The sequence below is a fragment of the Chrysemys picta genome, chromosome 6 (genome assembly GCF_011386835.1).
Source record: "Chrysemys picta bellii isolate R12L10 chromosome 6, ASM1138683v2, whole genome shotgun sequence".
Lineage (NCBI taxonomy): Eukaryota > Metazoa > Chordata > Testudines > Emydidae > Chrysemys > Chrysemys picta.
In genome coordinates this window covers 18208554-18227277 of record NC_088796.1, presented here as the reverse complement: position 1 = coordinate 18227277, position 18724 = coordinate 18208554, and the positions used below count along the sequence as shown (strand labels likewise).

General features: G+C 40.3%; 1 protein-coding gene across 1 annotated transcript in view; it reads right to left on the bottom strand.

The window, feature by feature from the left end:
- Window positions 1–18724, bottom strand: part of DCC (DCC netrin 1 receptor) — a 945550-nt gene that overhangs the window by 20571 nt on the left and 906255 nt on the right. Inside the window, exon 27 of the mRNA XM_008166035.4 lies at window positions 12284–12496. Coding sequence (XP_008164257.2) covers window positions 12284–12496 — 213 coding nt within the window. The remainder of the gene's footprint in view (window positions 1–12283; window positions 12497–18724) is intronic.

The following is an 18724-nucleotide window of genomic DNA, read 5'->3' as shown; positions in this document are numbered from 1 at the left end:
TGTATTTGGGTAAGATCTGAAATATCCATTGACCTGGTGGGTAATGTGTCCGATCCTTTGGTAGAGTTTTATATATGATGAACACGATTTTCAGGAATCCTCATCATATTTGACTTGGGTGTCTGGGGTGGAGGCCTACGGTTGAGCTGCTTTAAGGGAGCTGTGTTTTTGGCTTCTGGGTAACCAGCAAGGTATTGTAGAAGCTGTTTGGTTGCTGGATTGGTGAATCTAATGATTAGAAATAACCACCAGTTTTGGGGATCACCTACCACCCCATTCTTTGCAGTTTGCTCCGATTAAGCAATCTCAGTGTGCCCCCCGGACCCTGGTCACAATCTGATAACCAGGTGGTAAATAAGCCATCCATGCAGTCTTTTTATGGATTTGTAGTCCATCTTTTGGAAAAACACCCAACATTTTCAAAAGAGAGTTGTTTAGAGATGATGGAGTGATCCTCCAGAAAACCATTAAAAAAAACAAACCGTCTTGACTGCTGCCTCATATTAGGCAAAATGTGTAATCAATCAATTTATTTCTATAGGGGCTTGATTCTGCAAAGCACTTAAGCACATGGTAAATTTTAAAACCTTAAGTAATCCCAGTATAGTCAATAGTGCTATTCAGTAGTTAAAATTAAGCATGGGCTTAAAGTGTTTTGCTGGACTGTGGCCAGACATCTCATTAACATGCATGATTAAACCCCTGTGAGCTTTCATCACCGAAGTATCTGAGTTGAATGGAGGAAGCCTGATTTCATAAAATGACATGGGAACCGAAAAGTTTGAAAGGGTTTTTTGGGGGAAGGGATGGCAGGGTATATGGATGTGTTTGTGAGAGAGAGGGGGGGATGTTGAACATAAATTACAACAGTCTTTGACTGCCAAAGTTGTGATTTTTTTATCTGATGCTAATGTGAATTAATTTAGGATTCCAACACCAAAAGGCTATGAATATGCCATTAGTTTCCCAAAGAAAGTTTCTAACATACCTCCTGTCCTACCAGTGTTTGCTGCATTCTCAAGACATCTGTTACTCTGTATCCTAGATAATTTAGCAGAAGAATCTAAAACTGTCATTTCCAGCCAACATTAAAAGATGAAGAACTGGAACTAGAAGAACCAGAAATGCTCTCATAGTTTTTATGCAAAGAAACTAATAGTTGAATTGGTGGGAGTTAGAACTATATATAAAACAACAATATGATTTGATTTACATTTTCCATTAGCAATGGGAAATATTGACTCTGAGGGATAAATGTCTAAAAGAGCATACAGATTTATCTGTACAGTTAATTAATTAGTGTCAGTTGGATTAATGTGAATAAATGCCCCTGTTCCATCACTAGATTATACCTCTCTGCTTTGTTTTTAAGTACAGTTCTGCTCCACTATAAATTTATAGTCTTCCCCAATTACTTCCTGATCAAACATACTTTGCTTACAATTAAAGAGTTGCCCTTGCATTTGGAACACAATTAGGAGTTAACAGCTACTAATTATTATTATTATCATTCATATTGCAGAAGTGCGAAGGAGGCCTAGTGCTGGACCAGGAATCCCTTGCCCTTGGTGTAGTACAACCCCAGAACAAAATGAAAGTCCGTGCTCCAGGAGAATTGAGCTTCCTCTCTCATAGCTTTGTTGGTTCTGCAGTGCCAACTGAAGCAAAACAATAGCAGCCTTTTGTTTGTTTGTTGCTATACTAATCAGCTATGATTCTAAACACACAAAAGTATAATGGAATGGTTTTAGCCCACAAAAGCTTATGCTCAAATAAATTTGTTAGTCTCTAAGGTGCCACAAGTACTCCTGTTCTTTTTGCTGATACAGACTAACACAGCTACCACTCTGAAACCTGTATGATACTGTTCAGCTACTTCGTGGCACTGTGCAAAGCAGATCTTATTTAAGGTAACCTCAGCCTGTATTTGTTTTCCCTTTTAGGTGTTTATCACAGTAGGAGGCATTAAATGAATTACATCGGGGTCCATGGAATTGATGATACAGCAGAGGAACAAGGGAGTGACAGTGTGTGCACTCTATATGACTTTATGAAAGTATGCTGATGAGTATGAATATAATGTAACTGGAATATGCTTCATGCAGAAGGTCTCTTGTAAGGTATCATTACAAAGCTTATAATCTACTGACTGCGGTCATCCTATTATACATCCTATAAATGTATCGCTCTTGTATCTGAAACTAGAAATATAAAATATAACTCTGAGGGCTGTAGCAGGGGAAAGGACTGTGCCCAGACTAGGAAGGTGTCCAGTCTGTGAAAGAAACTTATTGAAACATCTCTGAGGGTGAGAGTTTATTTGTATTCAGTTTTATTACTGTATCAGGCTTAGATTTCCGTGTTTTATTTTATTTTACTTGGTAATTCACTTTGTTCTGTCTGTTCCTACTTGGAACCACTTAAATCCTACTTTCTGTATTAAATAAAATCACTTTTTACTTATTAATTACCCAGAGTATGTTTTAATAGCTGGGGGGGGGAGGGGAGGGCAAACAGCTGTGCATATCTCTCTATCAGTGTTAGAGAGGACGAACAATCTGAGTTTACTCTGTATAACTGGGGTTGGCAACCTTTCATAAGTGGTGTGCCGAGTTTTCATTTATTCACTCTAATTTAAGGTTTCGCGTGCCAGTAATACATTTTAACGTTTTTAGAAGGTCTCTTTCTATAAGTCTATAATATATAACTAAACTATTGTTGCATGTAAAGTAAATATGGTTTTAAAAATGTTTAAGAAGCTTCATTTAAATTTAAATTAAAATGTGAGTGTGAGTGCCACTGAAAATCAGCTCGCGTGCCGCCTTTGGCACGTGTGCCATAGGTTGCCTACCCCTGCTGTATAAGCTTTATACAGGGTAAAATGGATTTGTTTGAACCCCATTGGGAGTTGGGCATCTGAGGGTTAAAGACAGGAACACTTCTGTTAACTGCTTTCAGTTAAGTCTGCAGCTTTGGGGCACAGTTCAGACCTTGGGTCTGTGTTGGAGCAGACGGGCCTGTCTAGCTCAACAAGACAGGGTGCTGGATTCCCAGGCTGGCAGGGAAAGCTGGGGCAGAAGTAGTCTTGGCACATCAGTTGGCAGTTCCCAAGGGGGTTTCTGTGATCCAACCCATCACACAGTGCATGAAGTGGAGAATGCCACCCTAGCCTTATGGTTCTTGTGTAATCATGCGGGAAAGCCTAAGTGTTCTGGTACAGAGTGGATTGCAAGCAAGGTGGAGGATCCTACAGCAAAAGCAACTCCCAGGAGCAGGAATATGGACTGGGGGACTTACAGGGGTGGTGTGTTTAAATGGGATGGTTATGGCTAACCTAACCATTCATAGTGTGCAGTTAACACTTGCAGGAAATATTACACCAGATATTTAAATATTTAAGCAGATCGCTGAACTGTCACCCATGAGTTCGCCCACCAAGCCAGGAAAGTGACTAAGGCCATGTCTACATTAGAGACCTTAGAGTGACACAACTGTACTGATGCAGCTGCGCTGCTGTAAGATCTCTCGTGTAGCTGCTCTCTGCCAACAGGAAAGAGCTCTCCTGTCGACGTAATTAAACCACTCCCAATGAGCGGTGGTAGCTATGTCGGCAGGAGAAGCTCTCCTGCTGACTTAGCGCTGTGCACACTACCACTTATGCTGGCAAAGCTTACGTCGCTCAGGGGTGTGTTTTTTCACCCCCCCCCCCCCCGAATGATATAAGTTTTGCCGACATAAGTACTAGTGTAGACATGGCTTGAGACTTTGACCTGATCTCTGAATGTGATTAAGGACTGGCAGAGTACCACTCCTGAATGTACTAGAGTAACAATGCCTCCTACTCCAGAATAGAATCAAGACGATGAACCATGCCTAGAAACACAAGCAGGACCTAAAAATGGACTAATGATAAATCATGAACATCAGATTATATATAATAATGTAGCTGCAGAACTGGAATTAATTTGCAAACTAGATACCATCAGATTAGGCCTGAATAAAGACTGGGAGTGGTTGGGTCATTACAAAACCTAAACTTAATTTCCCAAATACTAATTTCTTCCTACTGTTACTCACACCTTTTTGTCAACTGTCAAGCCACTCTCTTACCACTTCAAAAGTTATTTTTCCTCTCTTGGTATCCTGCTGTTAATTGATTTATCTCATTAGACTGACCTAACACTTGGTAAAGCACCCCCATCCTTTCATGTATTTATACCTGCTCCTGTATTTTTACTTCATACATCTGATGAAGTGGGTTCTAGCCCACGAAAGCTTATGCCCAAATAAATTTGTTAGTTTCTAAGGTGCCACAAGGACTCCTCCTGTTTTTTTTTTTTTTTGCTGATACAGACTAACACGGCTACCGCTGAAACCTGTTCTGATAATGTTTAACATTGTAAGCATAAGTAGAACTGCACTTGTGTGAGAAATTACAGAGTAATCATGTTTTTGAGAAAAAGAAAAGATAAAGTAACTAAAAAGCTAGAAAAAAAAACCAGTTTAAACTAACACTAGCTCTGTATTGACGGGGGGAGGAGAGCTAACAGGGAAATGAGAGACTAATACATATGTATAAGGGAAGATAACAAAAAGTTATAAATAAGTTTGTGTAACAAAGGGAGGTCAAAACTGTACTGTCCAGTGGTGGAGGCAACTGTGATATCATCCCGATGAACTTCCCACTTGTAAGATAGTGATCACTACTTGCTGAGTGTCTTGCCTTAAAGATTTGTTAGACCGGTCTGTTGAGTAAGTGAATCTCAATCCAACAATATGTGACAGAACATTAAAGGGTCTGATACTGAACATTTTGGGTGTGTATCTCTCTGAGACGGAAGCTCTGTAGCCAGTCCATGTCCAGTACAGAAGCCTGATTTGCTAGTAGCAGCCCTGCAACCTACTCTGTACAAGAAATACATGACAGGGAGCAGATCTGTTGAATAAGATGGTGTCACTTTTTAAGTCATTTTTCCAAACACAACAGTAACTTAGGCTACAGCTACACTACAAGCTAGGGGAGTGATTCCCCTTGTCCTGTACATGTACTTCCATTAGCTCTCATCACACTAGTGCAAGTATAAATAGCAATGTAGCCACGGCAACACATGTAGTGGCAGCGGAAGCACAGGTTAGCTGGGCTGAGATTGTACCCACTGGTTTCAGGTGGGTTTGCCAGGCAGCCATTGCCTGTGCTACTTTGGCTGCACTGTAATATTATACTCACGCTAGGTTGATAAGAAGTAGCATGAGTGAGTGTACGCAAGCAGGGAATCACACCCCTAGCTCATAGTGCAGATATAGCCTTGAATGATGTCTTCTCTGGCCAAAGAGGCCGTTATGTATGTGCGAGATCACTGTGGCACAGGATTAATTAAGTTATATTCAATCCATTGTTTTGTATTGATTTTACCTCTCATTTCTGTGGGTGTGATTTTTGTATTTTTTTTTTTCAGTTTTTTTTCTCGTTTTTCTGGTTCTTTCTTTGAAATCTTCATACAGAGGAAGAAAAGTGGCAGACGCAGCAACCACCAGACTGAGCTGATTTCCTTAAGCAGGTATGCTGTGGTAACCTCTAATGAAGACAGTTAGTGGGAGGCTATAACCAGGCACTGGTAGGGACTTGTACTAATGTACTGCCATAATTTATTACTTTTTTATATACACCTCTACCTTGATATAACGCTGTCCTCGGGAGCCAAAACATCTTGCCGCGTTATAGGTGAAACCGCGTTATATTGAACTTGCTTTGATCCACCGGAGTGCACTTTACCGCGTTATATCCGAATTTGTGTTATATCGGGTCGCGTTATATCGAGGTAGCGGTGTATATAGGCCTGCATGCTAGACTACTACTTGCAAAAAAACAAAAACAAACCAAAAGTTAAGCCAAGAATACATGATTTCCTGATGAGCCAGAGAACATAAACAAGTCCACATTCTGTGCAACCCTCCCCTACAACTTCCAGATCATATCCAGTTTAGATCACACCTTACAGTGTGTAAGGAAGAAAAAAAATAAACTCAATTTTGCTGTACAATGATATACTTTTTAGTTCTGTCATATCCACTGGCATATTAATCCATGGAAGTTTGAAAAGATGGACATTTTTAGTTCTGTTTGTAGATACTATGCAAAAAAAGTAAAGTGGCAATAGAATACAGCACTTTTACAACTGCAAAAAAATACAGGGGCTAAAGTTATAAAACTGTGATACAGTATAAAAGGCTCTACTTACGAGGTCACATTTTCTACTCTGCTTACAGCATACTTACGGCTACAGAAGACAAATGGCCTGCTAATCCAGGTTCATTTAAAGTGCAGCGGATCATTTCAACAGTTAAAAGGAATTTCCACTTGTCAGGACTTTAAAAAAAACCCACTCCTTTCCTGGCCATTTGTAGAATTTATGTCAGATCCATAATGCAATAAGCTCAACACTCCATCAAGCATTTTCTATTTAACCTGAAAGGGGACTAAGTCAAATCGCTTAAATGTCTATGTTCATGATTTGCAAGGAGAAATGACCGCAGCCACAGTGGAGTGTAGAAAGGAAAGATGGTGCAGTTATTCTCATGTCTTCAGATTTAGTATTAAGAATCTGAACCACTGTATCATAAAGCGTTGATAAAATGGTGTGATCTACTATAAAATATCTATGAAATGGGCCAACTTAAAGCAGAGAGAGCAAACTCAATGGACTCAAGTAAAAAGGAGTATATTTCAGCTTTGGGGTATGTTGAATGTATGACCTGACAAACAGGATTGTGGCCTTTTAAGTTATTTATTAGATCCTTTATGGTAAAATACTATAGAATTGAATAAAAGATGTTAACCTTTCTACAGGTTTGTATGTACTAGCTTATAGATGTTAATAGCTAATTATAACACTTCTATATAATTCTTTGGATGCTAAAATACCTGTAGAAAAGATCTTCTATTACGGCTTGATCCAATGCCCATGGGGGTGTGTCATAGGTTTCACCCCCACTCTGAACTTTAGGGTACAGATGTGGGGACCTGCATGAGAACCCCTAAACTTAATTACCAGCTTAGATTAGTATGCTGCCACCACCAAATCATTTATGAGTCATTTGGAAACTCTGTCTTCCCCCCCAAAATATCTCCCTTCCAAGTACTATAACCCTTCCCTGGATAGCCTTGAGAGACTTCTCCACCAATTTCCTGGTGAACACCGATCCAAAACCTTGGATCTTAAAACAAGGAGAAATTAATCATCCCCCCCTTTCCTGGCAGGATTTGAGTTTAATTTCCCTTTCCCCCACCAATTCCCGGTGAGTCCAGATCCAACCCCCTTGGATCGTAAAACAAGGAAAAATCAATCAGGTTCTTAAAAAAATACTTTTAATTAAAGAAAGAAAGGTGAAAGGAAAACCTTTGGGAGATTAGCATGCAAGCTATTCTCACAGACAACAGATTCAAAACACAGAGGAGTCCCCCTGGGCAAAACCTTAAAGTTACACAAAAGAAAAATCCAATTTAAATCTCCCTCTTATGCAAAAAGACAAGTCACAAAAGAAAATAAACATAAGCTAATTTATTCCTTCTCTAATACTCACTACCCTGATAGGAGGCTGATTCCTGGATCTTTTCTCTCAGGCACAAAACTTAATGAACTCTGGACAAAGGACTCTTCCCTCCTTCCTGGTTGAAACATTTGGTCCCTGCATTGGTTCCTCTGGTCAGGTGTCAGCTAGGCTATGTGAACTTCTTAACCCTTTACAGGTAAAAGAGGCATTAACCCTTAACTGTCTGTTTATGATAGGGTGTGTGTGTGTCAACAAAAAGACTCCCATTGACTTAAATGACCATGACATTTGGCCCTTAAATTCTATGGCCGCAATTTTCAAAAAACAGGGCTTAAAGTTAGTCTCCTAAATCCACATTTACACACATGAATAAATGGTCTGATTTTCAAAAGTGCTAAACATATACAAGCTTCCACTGAGATCAGTTAGATCTGCTGGACTGTCATAATCTTTATGAATCAGGCTGCTTATTTAGGTGCCTGTATATATTGATATAGGCTCCTACTTTTAGGCATCCACTTTTGAAAAAATCTTTGTCCATAGGTTTTTAGATCAATTCCTATAGAACCCTGTTATATTTCTATAGGACCCTGTTGGCTTCATCCCAGCTCAATTAAATAGGAAGTTTCCATCACAGTTATTGTTGAAGCGATAAGACACTTGCCCGACATGTGTTTGGGAAATGAGAGAGTAATGTTTTCCATGACACTCACTTAAAGTAATAAACATTTTGTTTGGTCTAAGTAATGACAAATTTATTACTAATTACATTATTATGTTCTGCAAGTAGAAATTGCTTGAGATCTAAAAAAAGTCTAGTGAAAAATGAATTAATTCCATCCATCTGTTTGAGCCAAGTAATTATTTTTCCCAAAAGAGAAATTGCTAGCATTTAAGGGCTGGCATGCCCCCACCTACAGTAAAATCAGAGGGGTTTCAAAGAGGGATATCTCCATGAAGACACTCGCATAGAGTTCCTCCCAAATTGTTCTGTCAATGGGGAGGAAGGAGGAATTGCCTGTCTAGAAACCCTGCTGATCCTCTGAGGTCCATGCAATTATCAGGGACTACCCACAAATAAGCCAGTGTGCCTCCACAGTGGCTCTGGAACGTGGCAGCCACCTTCTCTGGAAATGTGGATCCAGTGGTCACAATTAATGTAAACTTTTGTCTAATTAACAATACAGACTTATACAGCATAGGGAACACAGAAAATTCTGAGGTAACATAATTACTCACAAATAGCAATTTTAATGGTGATCACTGAACTTTATATGGAGATGGCTAACATGCCTCTACTCCCCCCCCCACCAAATCATGAAGATCAAGTGTGAAAACCTGATTGCCTTACTTATGCAAGTAGTTCTACTGAAGTAAGTAGGCTTATTCACATAATAAGGTCTGTAGGATTTGGCCTTAGGTAAACTTGTGGTATTACATAAGGACGAATAGATCCTATCATATATAAAAATATAATTCAGTTGTAAGAGTTGGCAAAAAAAAAAACAAATTTCCAACATTGTAGGGTTTCTCTGCTTCTGTCTGCTGTCAAAAATTGAATTACCTAGTGATGGATAGCAGGTGTTCATAGTAAAAATATGGTGCTTTTTTGGTAGTCTTGTAATCACTTACAGTTAGGTAACATATGTTGTGTGGCAAGGACACTATGTTCAGAGAGCAACATCTGAATATAGAACAGAATTCAACAGAGCTGTAATTTCTGAACTGCAGGTAATTCTGCCAAATTGAGCAACCCACCACACTGCATAGTGTGAATTATCAATATTGGGTCATATCCTGCACACTTTATTCACACAAGTAGTCCTTATTTACCAGATAACGCTATTGACAGCACAACTCACATAAGAATTATTCATGTAAGGATTCTAGGATTGGGCTCATATATATACATAATATATATATATAAATGTAAGGCTTACATTTATGACTTATGTTATAAAACTCATCTCATTTTATTGCATTTAATACAATATAGAAGAGGTGTGAAATACGGGGTAGTGTGTAGTTGTGCTATCCTAGAAGCATCCCAAGAAAGGAATATCTTTAGAAAAGCACAATCCCTCTCTCTGCTCCATAGTCCATACTAGCAGCAAACAACTACCTTCCCCATGACAGCTCCAATGTGGAGATGGTGCATTGTGGAGGATGGACCTAAAACTCTACCCTTTCCCAACTTGCTTGTGCTGCAGGGTAGTGGGTAGATCAGGTCATTTTTTTTGACAAATAGTGTATTTGCCGAAAAACGCAGTTTCAGTCAACATGGAACTATTTGTAAATTTGAACCAGGCCATATATTATTTTGGGATGAGGGTGCACTCAATCTCTCCTTTTGAAGCAGTTCCTCTTAGTATAAATAATCATTGGAGCAGGGACTTAAACTTGAGTCTCCCTCGCCTGAGTGAGCGTACTAAACACCAAGCTAATGTCTGTGTAGTGATCCTTCTCTCTGGCCAAATGACTATTCAAGTATCTTATACAAAGTGGAGGAGCTTCAACAGGAGAGACTGAAACAAATCCATCCCTATAGCCTGGAATGGGATGAAACCTGGGTTCAAATGCCCGCTCCAGAGCAGGGATTCAAACCTGGCTCTCCCAATCTCATAAGAGCACCTTAATGACTGGGACACAAGCTCTAGGGAGGCCCACCACCATCTTCTCCGCTTCCAACCACTTTGTGTATCTAGTCCTTTTAAAATGACCGGAAACAAAATGTTTCGGGTCAAACAAAACATGTTTTGTTTGATCCGAAACAGAATTTTTCCATTTGCCAACATTTTTTGGCATTTCTGGATTTGGTTTGATCTGAACTGGTTTCCCCCTCGCCTATTTTTTGGAATTGCCAAGAGAACCAAAAAATCAGGTATTTGCCCATCTCTAGTAGTGAGAACTCCTGGCCCTTACCTCTCTGCACCTGGACCCATAGTGAAGGGAGGCAATGCAGGAATTTAAAGAAGGGTCTTACTAGCATCATTCTCATCTCCTAGTTTTTTTTTCTTGTAATTGTTTTCTATTTCTTCCCATTCCTTGCATATTTAATTTTTATTTTTAATGAGTTTGCTGTCAGGACTGGATTCCAGACAGTTTTTCTGGCAAATATACATAATCCTTTCGTTATCAAGAAAGTAAACCTTGAAACAGGAGCCAAGGATTTGGCATTGATTTAATTTATTGTAGCAAATATGAAATTTGAAATGAGACCAACTGATTCATTTGCCTCCTGATTTATTTAATTCTCCTCCCTTATTAATTTACTCTAATTTTAAACTATTGCCTTATTCTGAATTCCCATTCCAGAAAATCCTAATGAAATGCTGGAATATGATCATAAAATGGTCTGAATTCTTTTTTTATTCTACAAGAACTTAAAGAAACTTCTTTAAGATACCGGACAGTCTATATTTTCTTTCTGACAGTTAAAGCATGTCTTTTTCTTTCAAGTGAGAATTTAATGGTATTTAATGGAGCTTCCCAGTAGAGGATGAGGAATTTTAAATGTAGAGGACTGCAACTTTTAAGTAAGTCAAAATATAGGTAAGGGTTGACCTTTTAATTCTACAATTCTCACCAGGACGTCACTTAGTTTCAGGTCTACAAACCGCCTCAGTCCGCAGGCACAACCATCACTGATGACAATGATGTGACTGGGAGTGGTGTGCCTAGATAGAAGGCACAGTCCATGACATTATGATTTATAGCCAGATTGTGCCTATTAAGGTCTGGCCCAGGTTGCTGGCAGAGAAGAGCTGCTTTGTCCCAGGGGGCAGCTCTGAAATGCACTGGAGGCCTGATTCGCATTTCCACTCAGGCCACTTTACACCACTTTGGAGCACTTAAGTGCGCATTAAGGACATCTATGCTCACTTCAAGGCCCCCTCCAATGGCCAGAATGCTGCAAAGAAACTTTAGTGCAAATGAGTGTGAGGCTCACCCCTAAGAGTACAGCATGTGCTCCTCTACACTGCTACTCCTCCCACTCTCCTTTGAGGTGTGTAGCTCTCCAGAGAATGTTGAGAACAATCTCTGTATTTAAGAGAACACAAGGACTGCAACTGTGGCTGGCTCCTATCTGGGGTTCCAGAGCAGGAGGGAAGGACTTTGTGTCCTTCACTTTCCTTGAACATCCATGATGGGCCCCGGCGCAATACAAATTAAATGCAAAAAGTGAAATGATGGCAGTCAGTGGAAAATAAGCAGAACAAAAATCAAAGCCCTACTGCAGAAAGAGAAAGGATGGTCCTGTGTCTAGGTCTTGGAAGATCTGGGTTCAAATCCCTAATCTGCCCACGGATTTCCTGCATGGCCTTTGGCAAGCCACTTAGGGCCAGGTCTGTATAGGTATTTAAGCTCCTAAAGATTCAGATAAGTATGTAGTGGGATTTTTCAAAAGCACCTACCTAGGTTTCTGCAGGCTTGTGAAAATCTCACAGGGTGCCTATCTGCATCTTTAGGAACATAAATACCTTTAAATATCTGGCCCTTAGTCTCTACATGTCTCAGTTCCCAACCATTAAAATAGGGATAACAGCACTTCCCTGCCTCACATGAGTATTGTGAAGATAACTAACTGAAAATTATGAGGTGCTCACATTCTATTCTGAGGGCAGAGGGCAGATAAGTACCTTAGACAGATAATCCCTGCACCCAGGCTCAGCTAGAATACTGCACCTTGGTGCTAATAAATAATATCAGTCATTCTTTCCTGAATTATTACCTGTTTGAGACAAAAGTGGTGTATAAGGGACTTTCGGTTCTATTGCACTCATTGGTGGAGGTAGCAATGGATTGGCAAAGCTGCGGAGAGGGTGCGTAGGTCGGACACAGGCTGTGGGAATCGTTCTGCTCGGGGCGTCCTCATTGCTGGCATGTTCAGGCTGTGTCTGTGGCAGCATGGATGGCTGTTGTGGGACTGGTCCTTCACTCACCGCTGTTAGGGAATAATAAAGTGAACTATTATTGAGATATTTTTCCAAATCCTATTTCTTACTTTTGTGATCATTTCCCAAAGAAAGGGAAGTGCCAGCCTTTAACCTTTGAGGAGCTGTAAGAAATATGTAAACATTTTTTTCAAAAGATATTAATAGATGAATTAGAAACAAGACATTTCTAAACGCAGCCATGTGTCAGAGTGCTGCAATAAATCTTCCTTCAAATAAAGTACAGAAAATGAAATTTTTAGCTCCCTCTGTATATTTTATTTGTATACAAACTTCTTAAGTTCCCATCACTATTGGAGCTAGGTGCCTTTAAATTCTAAATATCAACCAAAATCATAAGTATATCATATGGATAGAGACACAAATCCCAGCTGCTGGAACTCTTTACATTCTGCCCAATATTATTGTTATAGCCACAGCTAATGAGAGTTGAAGACAAAGCAAGGACTTAATTTCTATTTAACCTAATACCAACATAATTTTCCCTTGAGGCAGCAGCAATATTCACTGTGCCAAAGCAGTCAGTTGCTGTTTTATTATCCCATACCCAAAGTCAATTTTTCTGTGATTTAAACATGCCATGTCAACCTTCAAATATAAATCAAGGTTACTCTATGTTCTAGAGTGCTTCTTATAAAAGGCTCTCAAAAATTACCTCTCTCATGAACTTTCTATGTCAAAACAGAGTAACAAACTTCGCTAAAGTAATGTGGAAGAAAAATGAAAGAAAAGGAAAACATTTCAGTGGATGGAATAATTTCTTTTTTTGTCTGCTTTCTATCCAGACTGGTAATTTGAGTGTGATTACAACTGTTTAAAGCGACAAAGAGTCCTGTGGCACCTTATAGACTAACAGACGGATTGGAGCATAAGCTTTCGTGGGTGAATACCCACTTCGTTGGACGCATGTAGTGGAAATTTCCAGAGGCAGGTATAAATATGCAGGCAAGAATCAGTCTAGAGATAACGAGGTTAGTTCAATCAGGGAGGATGAGGCCCTCTTCTAGCAGTTTAGGTGTGAATATCAAGGGAGGAGAAACTGCTTTTGTAGTTGCAACAACATGGTCTGTTACTGAGAATATGCACATATTGCAAATGGAACTACAGAGAAGCTGCTCAGTGATATTTTCAAAGAACAGTGTCAGGATAAAAGAGATGCTACATGACAGTGCCAAAGCTTCTGAACATGTTAAGGGGATTTGTATTAATACTGTAAACCATTTTATTTACACAGTCATGGGCCATCTGTGAAAGTGATAAATGCTCTGGGTTCATTTTTTTTAACTTAAAAAATTCACGTGAGTTGAGTTCTTATGAAAGGAGTTGGATTAAGAGTCCTGGAATCTAAAATTGTTTGCCTATTTGCAGCAACCAGCACGGAACTTGGAGGGAGGAGCACAGGTTGCAGGAGGGAAGAGTGAGGAGGAGGCAAAGGAAGTCAGTCTGTGTACACGTAGCTGGAAAGCTAGCTGCAGTTGCAGAACCTCTGTAAATAGTTCTATTAATAAAGAGCCAGTTTTGTTTTTGAAACATGGAGTTCTCTTATGATAGTACCCAGCATATGGTACATAAAATGCTATGTGCAGAACAGGTATAGGACAAGTAACGGCATGGTTCAAGTTTCCCCATACTGCTCTGTCAGTAGTTTCACTGGATCGCCTGTGGGGCAAAAGGTAGTTCAGTTTCCATGCCCATTCATTTCTTGGCTACAGATCTCTTTAGAGCAAGAGCTATGTTACATTATTTCCTTCTCAGATTGAGCCTGCAAGCGGATCATGTGGTATGGAGGAAAAACATGAAGAAGGTGGGGTCCAGTTGAGTAGGGTGGATAGTTGAAGGGTTGAAAGACTGGGGTGATATGGTCAGGTTAACAGACCATAAAGGGATCATAGTGGTTATGGTTTGTTTGTTTATCGAAGATAAAACCCAGGAGCTGAGCAACTTGGAGGAAGAGGTATCTCGTTGCATCTGTATATGGAGGGATTGAGGCATAGAAAGTGGGAAGGAGGGAGTAAGATCAGATGTTACTTAATCTGTGTGGAGACTGGGTATGAAATCCTGACCCCATTGAAGTCAATGGAAATTTTGTCATTCACTTCAATGGACCCAGGATTTCACCCTGGGTATCTCACTTTACAAAGTTATCCGCATTCTGTAAAAAGTTTGAGACCCTCCGTCTAGTGCTGTCTCTAAGTCATTGGTCTTTGCTGTTTTATACAGAGACGCAATACTGCTCCATCAGAAAGCCACTATTGTACTGCAGTACTTCAAGGGTACTACATTGTCCAAATGAAGTTGCTCTGCCAATAGATTAATCAAAAATATAGGGTGGAGGGAATAGAGTATTTTGTAGTTGAGAGAAGAATTTTAATTTCAAAGTAGAAAAGTCTCCAAGGAGTAAATCCTTGTCCCCTCTATCTACCATGACAGGCCTGACTAGCTAGAGTTATCCATGGGGGAATAAGACTGTGAGAAAGAAACATTGGCTGGTTATGCCATGCTTATGGGTATAGGATACTAAACAGAAAGATGGCCAGGAATCCCCTCTCCCCTGTCACAAGGTGGTGGCCACTTCTGCACAATGCACAACCTGTGGAACTCTTTGTCAGAGGATGTTGTGAAGTCAAGAGTATAACAGGGTTAAAAAAACAACTAGATAAATCCATGGAGGATAGGTCCATCAATGGCTATTAGCCAAGATGGGTAGGGATGGTGTCACTAGCCTCTGTTTGCCAGAGGCTGGGAGAGGGCAGCAGGGGATGGATCACTTGGTGATTGCCTGTTCTGTTCATTTCCTCTGGGGCATCTGGCATGGATTTCCAATTGTATAGAGGAATCTCACTAGAGCAGGGTTTGTCCATTAGTAAGTAGGCCAAGAGCTTCCCTAAATGACTAAAAATCTTTACCTTACTTGCAAACAGAGCAGTGGACAGGTGCAAACAAGTTAACAAAGTGTAATCAGAGGAGGGATGTATTTATTTTGAGCAAACTGGATTTGCCCAGTCTTGAGTCAGGTAAAAACTCCTTAATATTTTTGCCAGCCAGAATGGCTCATAGCTCAACTGTTAATCTTGTGGCAGGAGCCCAGAAAGCAAAAACAAACAAACAAACAATCTAGACCTCAAACAGCTCATCCTTCTATTTCAGAAAACAACCTTCCTGACACTTAGATATCTGGCCTACTTGTTATACTGAGAATGAAAATGCTCTAGAGAATCTGGTTGCTTTCAAAATCCAGAACTCATTGTAGAAATAACATGTAATTACAGAGCCAAGACAAATCTCAAGGCACTTTATAATAATTAATGTCCATGTATATAAGTAATTACAATCTACTAGGTGGCAAAATTATTTTGAAAAATGGAAATGAGGGGTTTTGTTCCAGAATCCTTTTATTTCTGTTCCTGATGCAATATTGTAGACCTCTCCAGCAATTTGGAACTCCTGGCAGAGGAGACGAACTACAAGATGTGACCAAGGTCACAATCATTTGTAGTTTGTAAAAGTTTACTTGGTTGTAGTGAAGTTTCCTTGTCCTCATAATGATGCCACTGCCTGGCTCTCCACTCTTCTTTCCTTCTGCTCCCTTGTTCTGTGCACCTCTTCTACTCTTCTTTCTTGACTGTTCTCTTTGGACTAGGCTTTGACTTGGACCACATGCCAGTGCAGGCGAGTAAAAGCACCTTTAAATCTCTGACTTGGTGCACAGAGGTAAACTAGTGCTGTGGGAGCAGGTTGGCAAATAGGGATGGAGAATGGTGGAACGTTGGCTCCATCCCTACTACTTGCTGGCCAAGGAGAATCTGGAGAATTGTGACTCAAAGGTGTGTGTCTCAGTGGCAAGGTCTTTGAGGGTGACTCCTTGCTCACAGCTGTGCTTAAAGGAAAAAAATCCAGCCTTTTGTCTTTTTCTCCTGCTCTTGGCTTCACATTTTCTCTTATGATATTAGGAATAGCCTACTTTTTCTACTGTGCCCAAGGCTATCATGCCCTTCAAATCCACTTCTTTTGGGAGTCTGCTGACCCGCATGCACAGACAAGAGAGAACAGGCACGTATTGCTAACCTCCACTGACCTGCCTGCTATCTTCTGGGTTTATGGTCTCAGAGAGAAAAACTTGATCAGCTGGCATCAGCAGTGCAGAGAGTGATATTCTTAACATTAATGGGCATTAGATATAGCTCCTGAGAAAGTTTTTGTATAAATCCAAGTGGGCTAGAAATGAAAGATGGTGATGGATATTGGAAGGGAAGCACAGTTGTAAAATCTGAAGACTACAATAACTTTTATTATACAAAAGTACAATACAATACTTTTGTATAATAAAAAGTATAATACTATACTACTTGATGGGGTTGAGCACTCCATCTACAATTGAAGGCAAGGATTCCATAAAAATTAGAAGGTTAGACTTGGGCTGTAAATATTGAAAGTAAGTTGTCTGAGGAAGATGTCTAGTATTTGAAAAGGGAGTTTTAAAACAGTAAAACGTACATGCTTGAAAACCTAATGAGACCCATCAATTCGCAGTTAGTTCAGGTTCCTGAGGGAATGGAAGATGGAAGCTCTGAAAGTTTATTTAAATAATGGATGAAGAGGAGTCCGTTGCTGGTACCACACGATCCAGTTACCTCAATTTCCCACTTAGAAGCTAGACATTTGCCCTTATGAAACCCAGCACTAGATGTCTAATCCTAGAAGAATTCTGATTACTTGAACAGATATTGTAATTAAAAATATGATTTTGATGGAAGCTAGGCTCTCAGAGAACCCTGAATATGAAAAACATTGTATTGGGTCCCAACTGTCCTCACTGCTGAAGTTAAGAGCTTTGACAAGGTAAAAAAAAAAATTGCTGTACCTTGGCATCTGATCCAAACCCCAATGAAACCAACAGGAGGACCTGCCACTGATTTCTACAGGCTTTGGATCAGGCCCTAACTGGAGTACTTTTATGTCCAGGTAAGCTCCATTTACAATGTGGAAGATTTATTTACTTCTTTATATCCTCTGCTGCTGTCATGTTTTTCTGAATTCCAAAAGGAATGAACTGTCTACTAGAAGAACAAGAGGCATGTGATGGACTTAACATAGACTCAGCATTCTACTGTATACTTTTACTTTTCTCTTGCATTTCCATATAGACTAATAGAATCGTAGAAACATAGGCCTGTAAGACATTTCAAAAGCTCATATAATCCAGCCCCCTATGCTGAGGCAAGACCAAGTAAACCTAGACCATCCCTGACTGGTGTTTGTCTAACCTATTCTTAAAAACATCAAATGACAGGAATTCCACAACCTCCCTTGGAAGTCTATTCCATTGCTTAACTGACTATCCTTATAGCTTGAAAGTTTGTACTAATAACTAACCTAAATCTCCCTTGATGCAGATTAAGCCCATTATTTCATGTCCTACCTTCAGTGGACATGGAGAACAAATGATCACAGTCCTCTTTATAACCTCAATATATTTTAAGACTATCAGGTCTTCTTTTCTCAAGGCTAAACATGCCAGGTTTTTTTTTTTTTACTTTTCCTTCTATGCCAGGGGTGGCCAAAATTACTGACCCTCCGAGCCGCATATGACAATCTTCAGCTGTTCAAGAGATGGGGTGTGCCTACCAGGGCTCAGGGCTCCAGCCCCGAGACCCCCTCTCCGCCGGGCAGAAGCTAGAGGCAATGCGCGGAGTTTTTCCCCAGGGTTTGCTGGCCCTGCTTGGTTACATGGTGGGGCCGCTGTGGGTAAGAGTGAGGATGTGCCTGGGGAGGCATGACTCAAGCTATTGGGTGGGGCATGAACCTTTAAATTGTGCCCCCCACTCTCAGCAGGCACCAGTTATCTCTGGCAGAAGCCTCTAACCCCACCACCCCACCACTCAGAAGCCCTGAGTTCCTCCTCCCCCTGTCTGGTAGGCAGAGAATGGAGAGGCCTCGGAGGCAGGAGGCGCCATGAACTGCACTTTAACTGTAAAAGAGCCGCATGTGGCTCGCGAGCCGTGATTTGGCCACCCCTGTTCTATGCCATCTATACCAATATTCTAGCCATGAGATTTAGCCCACCCAGTCTCTGTGACGCCAATTAAGTCATAATTTAGCTTGTGGATTAGTACTTCCATATGTTCTGGTCTATTCCCCCACAGGTCTTGGTTTGATATATTTGAGAAGTTTAATGATGTCAGATGTATGAACCGTTCATTGTACATCTTTTACTGAGT